This window comes from Delphinus delphis, chromosome 7, assembly GCF_949987515.2.
Source record: "Delphinus delphis chromosome 7, mDelDel1.2, whole genome shotgun sequence".
NCBI lineage: Eukaryota > Metazoa > Chordata > Mammalia > Artiodactyla > Delphinidae > Delphinus > Delphinus delphis.
In genome coordinates this window covers 34,618,170-34,625,431 of record NC_082689.1, presented here as the reverse complement: position 1 = coordinate 34,625,431, position 7,262 = coordinate 34,618,170, and the positions used below count along the sequence as shown (strand labels likewise).

General features: G+C 42.4%; 1 protein-coding gene across 2 annotated transcripts in view; it reads left to right on the top strand.

The window, feature by feature from the left end:
- Window positions 1–7: 7 nt before the first annotated feature.
- NIF3L1 (NGG1 interacting factor 3 like 1) overlaps window positions 8–7,262 on the top strand; it is a 14,943-nt gene continuing 7,688 nt past the window's right edge. Inside the window, exons 1-4 of one of the 2 annotated variants that reach the window (XM_060016335.1) lie at window positions 8–33; window positions 2,650–3,110; window positions 3,960–4,122; window positions 6,659–6,785. In XM_060016335.1, the coding sequence (XP_059872318.1) occupies window positions 2,675–3,110; window positions 3,960–4,122; window positions 6,659–6,785 (726 nt within the window). In that variant the 5' untranslated portion in view covers window positions 8–33; window positions 2,650–2,674. Of the gene's footprint in view, window positions 34–88; window positions 766–2,649; window positions 3,111–3,959; window positions 4,123–6,658; window positions 6,786–7,262 lie in introns of those variants that run through there. The other variant, XM_060016336.2, reaches the window with a different exon arrangement.

The following is a 7,262-nucleotide window of genomic DNA, read 5'->3' as shown; positions in this document are numbered from 1 at the left end:
CCGGAAATAGCGCTCGCGGAGTTCCCGGGGCTGGTGAGTCTTGGGCGGGTTAAGTTTCAGCGTGAGTAGCTGAGGCCGTGGCGGCGGGCTGTGGTTTACGAACCTGCTACAGCGAAAGGTGGCAGGGGAGGAGATAGGCGCAGAAAACTGGCTTGCCGCGGGAGAGCATAGCGCTCTAGAGGGGCCGGGGACTTAACTTAACGGACTTATCGGCTGTGCCACCTGCGCTCTTCATTGTTCTAGAAAAGGCCTGAAGGGGGACTGAAACAAGAGGGCGCAGTTTGCAGGCTGTAAAGTGGGCCTTGCTAATGAATCTTAATAATAAATAGTGCAGACTCTAGGCCAGGCATTGTTCCCAGCTTCACGGTTAAATCTTGCAACCACGCTGTAAGCTGGGCACTATTATTTGCACCCTTCAGAGGTGGAAACCACAGAGGTAGAGTCCTCAGAGACAGCTGTGGCTTTGGGAGTCAGTCTGGTTTTAGAGTCGGTCGGTGCTCTTCCCACCATGCTCTGCCGCCTCCCATTCTCGTTAATTGTGACTTAAAGCTACTCAGCTTCGTAGGAAATGGGGAGTGTTTTGTTACTTACAATGGCTCCTTCAAATGTAACAGTAGGTAACAGAACCGGCGTGGTGGCCCATTAGAGCTTCACTTTAGGGCTTGCCAGATTTAGAAGAGTCTGGAGAGTGGAGTAGTATCAGGACGTGGAATCTGGAGAGTGGAAGTGGTATAAGGACCCTTAGAAGATCTTCCAAGACCCCAGGTTCGAGTGGTTCCACCTCACTCCAAACTGTATATTGAATAAGTGCATTAAATATTTCTTTTTTTATTATTTTATTTTATTTTTGTCTGCATTGGGTCTTCGTTGCTGCACGCAGGCTTTCTCTACTTGAGGCGAGCGTGGGCTATTCTTGGTTGCGGTGCGCAGGCTTCTCCTTGCGGTGGCTTCTCTTGTTGCGGAGCCCAGGCTCTAGGCATGCGGGCTTCAGTAGTTGTGGCTCACGGGCTCTAGAGCGAGGGCGCAATAGTTGTGGAGCACGGGCTTAGTTGTTCCATGGCCGGTGGGATCTTCCCGGACCAGGTCTGGAACCCGTGTCCCCTGCATTGGCAGGCTGATTCGTAACCACTGTGCCACCAGGGAAGTCCCAATATTAAATATTTCTGCATACAAATATTGAAAAAAATTTGCTTTTGAAATTGAGTTATGAGTATTTCATTAAATTTACAATTGACTATGCTTTCTTGTTAATTATTTTGCATACCATGAAATGCTTTTCTTCAAAAACAAAAGTGTTCATAGATACTACATTTAAGAATGGAGCAGACAGTGTTTTGTATTGGATATAGATGTCTATAAGGCTTACAGACTGTGTGGGCCCTTACATCTTCACCTCTCCCACCTCTTGATTCTGGCCTTTGTGTGGCAGGTAGCTGTTGGCTCAGGGGCAGCAGCTCCTGCCCTTTCCTGCCTTGACCCTACCCATTCACAGAGTGACTCACCTGTGCATCCCATGGTTCTGGCTGCCGATAAAACACTTAACTTTTTTTTTTAAACTAATATATTTTTTTGAATTTTATTTATTTTTTATACAGCAGTTTCTTATTAGTTATCTACTTTATACATATTAGTGTATACATGTCAATCCCAATCTCCCAGTTCATCCTACCACCACCCATACCCCGCCACTTTCCCCCCTTGGTGTCCGTACAAAACACTTAACTTTTTAAATATGTTATTGTTACTCTTTTGATAAAGCACTTTTTAATGTCAGTATGTACCACCCTAACTCCAAATTCTGCTATGATGGGGGAAGCGGGACTGTGTCAGTCTGTATAGTAAGCATTTAGTGCTGGCCTATGTTGGTCATCCTGAGATACAGAAAAGGTAGTTTCTGTCCTCCAGTAGCTTTAGCGTAGTGGGGGAGACAGACAAACAGGAATATAATATTATGAGAATAACTAGTGCAAAAGCAGGTGGGACAGGGAGAGGGACGACACTGAAAAGGAAGGTTTGTCAAGAAAAGCTTTATTTAGGAAGTCGAAAGGGTCTTGGAAGGAAGGGTAATATTTAGAGAAATGGAGAAGGGTGGTTGAAGCACAGGTGGGGAGAGCAAGAACAAGGATGTGGGTTTCCCTGGGGGCGCAGTGGTTGGGTGTCCGCCTGCCGATGCAGGGGACACGGGTTCGTGCCCCGGTCCGGGAAGATCCCACATGCCGCGGAGCGGCTGGGCCCATGAGCCATGGCCGCTGAGCCTGTGCGTCCGGAGCCTGTGCTCTGCAGCGGGAGAGGACACGACAGTGAGAGGCCTGCGTACCGCAAAAAAAAAAAAAAAAAAAAAAGAACAAGGGTGTGTGAGAGGGGGCAGGGAGGAGGAAAGGAACATAATTGTGTGTTGTGCACCAGGTTTGTGCAAGGTGACTTAAGCATATTAATCCATTTACTCCTCCAGACGGCCTGTGAGGTAAGTTATAGTGTCTCCATTTTGTAGATGAGAAAACAAGCTCAGAGAGGTTAAATGACTTACCTATGATACCATGTGCCAGTAAGTGGCAGAGCCAGTATTTGAAGCCAGGCACGTAGGACTACAGCTCTTTTGCTCATATGCTTTGCTGTCTCAAAGGTCCATTTTCTGTGTTTTGACTTCAGATACTCAGTTTTACCTGACTTCTGCATGTTGTCATCTCGTGTACGCCTGGTCCCCACGACAGTCCGCCTAATCCATTCCCTGATCTGCAGTTCTTCCCGTTCCTTCATGGATCTAAAGACTCTCCTTTCCTCCTTGAATGACTTTGCATCCCTCTCATTTGCTGAGAGTTGGGACAATGTTGGATTACTGGTGGAACCAAGCCCACCACACACTGTAAACACGCTCTTCCTAACCAATGATTTGACAGAAGAAGTGATGGAGGAGGCACTGCAGAAGAAGGCAGATCTCATTCTCTCCTACCATCCACCCATTTTCCGACCTATGAAGCGCATCACCTGGAAAACCTGGAAAGAGCGCCTGGTGATCCGGGCACTGGAGAACAGAGTCGGGATCTACTCTCCTCACACGGCCTATGATGCTGCTCCACAGGGAGTCAACAACTGGCTGGCTAAAGGGCTTGGTGAGAAGCCTCTTGTTCTTTCATATTCAGTATTTTCCCTACCAGTGCTTTGAAATTTTAGAATGTATTTCCAGTAGTGTTTTAACTGCTTTAGGGATGGGGACCATTATTCTACTTTCATATATTTTAAAATAATCTTGCTGAAATCTGGCAATTAAATTGCATTTGAAAAATGAAATTTTTATCCTTAGTGAACAAGGACAGCATAGGAAGTCTTCATTTTTGATCGAGCTTTGTGATTCCTTACTCATGTGGCACAGTGCCTGGCACTCAGGCACTCCAGAAACGCTTGTTAAACTGAACTGAAAGCTTCAAGCCTCTCCAAAATATACTTCATATGTCAATCAAATAGAGTTTTATTGAATTAGTCCTTATGCCCAGCACAATGAGGGAATTCAGCATATGTGTTTTAGCAAGTCTTTTTAGTTTACTCATTTTGGGCTGAAGCTTCTGTGATGATATAATCTGGATTACTGTGGTCAAGTAAATTATGAACATCTGCGACTTGAATCATAGTTTACATGAGTAAATTTAGTAAGCAGTCACAATTCTATATGTTATGTAAAAATTCATGAGTCAGTCTTGTCCAACTTTTTGTGATATTTACGAGTCTTCTGGAAAATCTGAAAATAAATTTGATTATGTATGTCTGTACTAAATCCCTAAATTATGGGGATTGTTGAATGTATATATAAGGGATATGTATGTGTGTGTATATTATATAAGCATCTGAGAATGAATCTTTTCAAAAATACTCATTTCTTAGAAGTTTTGCCCATAGTGGTTTATCTTTCTAATTTTTAAATAAACCCACAAAAACTCCAATTTCTGACAATTTTTTCTTTCTAGGAGTTTGCACCTCCAGGCCCATCCATGCTTCCAGAGCTCCTGACTACCCCACGGAGGGAACACACAGAGTAGAATTCAATGTTACCCACACCCAAGACCTGGACAAAGTCATTTCTGCAGTGAAAGGAATTGCAGGTGTATCTGTCACTTCTTTTTCTGCTAGGTACAATATCTTTTCCTCTTTTTGTGTATATTAATTTGTAAGAATCTTTCTTACAGATTCTATAACTCTGTTATTTAAGTTTGCAGCAAATCACTTTCCTAGGGTGGGTTTACAAAGCAGCATAATTCTCATTTGCCTGCAGGTCCCTAAGGAGAACCATGGGATCTTTTCAAAGCAAAAAAATAAAAATTTTCTATGTGGGAGAGACTATATCACACATCCTACAGTATTTCTAATCCTCCTGGCAATGTTGAAAGTTATTTTTACCTTAGGGTATGCAGATATACCCTAGTTATATGCTGATAACATAGGTTTACTTTTATCAGTTCCCAGCAAATGATGATTCCCAAACACTTGAAAAGAAAAATACATTAAAGTGCCTCTTGGAAGGTCAATCATTTATTTAATTAGGGCTGAGATACCAAAAGGTTGCTTCAGGGACATCCCTGGTGGCGTAGGAGTTAAGAATCCGCCTGCCAGTGCAGGGGACAAGGGTTCGAACCCTGGTCCGGGAAGATCCCACATGCCGTGGAGCAACTAAGCCCGCATGCCACAACTACTGAAGCCCGCACACCTAGAGCCCATGCTCCGCAGCAAGAGAAGCCACTGCAATGAGAAGCCTGCATACCGTAACGAAGAGTAGCCCCCGGTTGCTGCACAGCAACAAAGACCCAATGCAGCCAAAAATAAATAAATTAATTAATTAAAAAAAAAATGTTGCTTCATTAGAGATTTTTTTGGGGGCTGATTTACCCTAATACCTACTAAAGCATCGTAAAAGACAAGTTATACAAAGCTAGGACTTAATAATTGTTAAAAAAAAACGATAGGTACAATGACTTTTTTATAAAATGGAAATCTGTTGCACGAACCTGTGTCCCCTGCATCGGCAGGCGGACTCTCAACCACTGTGCCACCAGGGAAGCCCAAAAATGACTCTTTGATGAGTGGTTTTTAAGTGTAGATACATTATAGTAAAATCGTAGTAAATGTCCTCTAATAATATTGGGGAATTCCAAGAATCTTAAGAAAAATTGTTTATAAGATTTTGCATAGGTTCCAGTCATGGTGTCTTTTACCATACTGAAATACTGTGTAAATACTGAAATTAAAATTATACAAATAAAGCATGAAAAATTTAAGCAATACAAAAGTTCTCCTTGTCCCCTCTACTCAATCCCAGTATCTTCAACTCAAGTTGTCTTTTCCTTTGTTTTCAGAGAAGTGGGTATCTTTCCAAACATGTATAGGGACACAAAGAAATGTGTAGTTTTGTCTTATTCATTGCTTTCTTAATTAAATGGTATGCTGTATTTGTCTTTTTAACTTAAGATGTCTTAGAAATCTATCCATGTATGTCTCTCTTTTTAATTGCTACACAGTGTTTATTATGAATGTACTGTAATTTCTTGAAGTATTCCTCTTCCTAACTGATGGACTTTTTAAAACACTGATGCACATTAGTTTGGTTCCAGTTTCTCCATATTACAGGTAATATCGGGGATTTACCATTAGATTGGGGGCCAGGCATTGTTTTTGCTTTTTCTTTTCAAATCTCTACAGATGGTTCCAGTGTTGAAACTACACTTCCACATTATCTTGTAAGGTGTCTTAGTTCTAGAATTCTATGATTATATTTAGAGTATATGGTTAAATACAAAACTTTCTTGGTGCTAGTTGTTTTGGAGAGGCTCTGGGGCATTGGTTTTTTTTTTTTTTTTTTGGGGCTGTGCCCCACGGCTTACAGGATCTTAGTTCCCCAACCAGGGATCCAGGGATTGAAGGGATTGAACCCGGACCCCAGCAGTGAAAGCACCGTGTCCTAACCACAGAACCACCAGGGAATTCCCAAGGGCATTGCTTTTTTTATTTTATTTATTTATTTTTTTTTAAGGGCATTGCTTTTTAAAGGGTGATTCAGGGACCTCTGAATCATTGCTAACGGGTGCTTATGAAAAATGCAGATTTTGGGCTTTATCCTAGATCTGTGTAATTAGAATGGGGTTTGCCTGAGGATCTGTCCAGGAGATTCTTGTATTCAATGATGTTTGAAAATTAACTTTTCTAGGGCTTAAAAAAAATTCAGTTTGCCCCAGCCCCATTCATAGATGTTCTGTTTCACTGGATCTATGGAAGGGTCCAGCAGCTGTTATTTTAAGAAGACAGCAGGAGATTTCTGATGCACAACCAGGACTAAGAACTGTTCTAGAACAGGGGTTTCAGAGTGAGGTCCCTGGACCAGCAACATCAGCATCACCTGGAACTTGTTAGAAAGATAAATTCTTAGCCCCCACTCGGACCTACTGAATTAGAAACTCTGGGGGTAGGGCCCAGCAGTCTGTTTTAATAAGGCCATGAGATGATTTTGATGCATGTGAAAGTTTGAGAAACACTATTCTAGAAAATAGTTTGGCTTGGAATTAAGTCCTAAATTCCATATAAATCTGATCTCCTATTATAGGAGGTTGTAAACTGTGGATTCTTTTAAATACATTGTTTATATTTATCCTAAACCAGGAAGTGACTTTTTTTCTAGGTCTGATGATGAAGAACAAACACGGCTCAGTCTGAATTGTACTCAGCAAGCTTTAATGCAGGTGGTGGCTTTTCTTTCCCAGAACAGACAATATTATCAGAAGACTGAAATTCTGTCACTGGAGAAGGTAATAAAAAACATGTTACTGTGCATTTTTGTTTGACAATTCATATGTAAATTATTAGATATAAAGTGGTGATTGAGGGCATGTCATGCCTGGAAAGTATATTTAAAACTGGAGACGTGGGCTTCCCTGGTGGCGCAGTGGTTGAGAGTCCGCCTGCCGATGTAGGGGACACGGGTTCGTGCCCCGGTCCGGGAAGATCCCACATGCCGCGGAGCGGCTGGACCCGTGAGCCATGGCCGCTGAGCCTGTGCGTCCAGAGCCTGTGCTCTGCAACGAGAGAGACCACAACAGTGAGAGGCCCGCGTACCGCAAAAAAAAAGAAAACAAAAAAAAACGGAGACGTTTCAGGAATAAGAAAATGTTGGAACTTGTCTTAGTCCGTTCGGGCTACTATAACATGTTTGGACTGCTATAACAGAGTGCCACAGACTGGATAGCTTATAAACAACAGAAAGTTACTTCTCACAGTTTTGGACG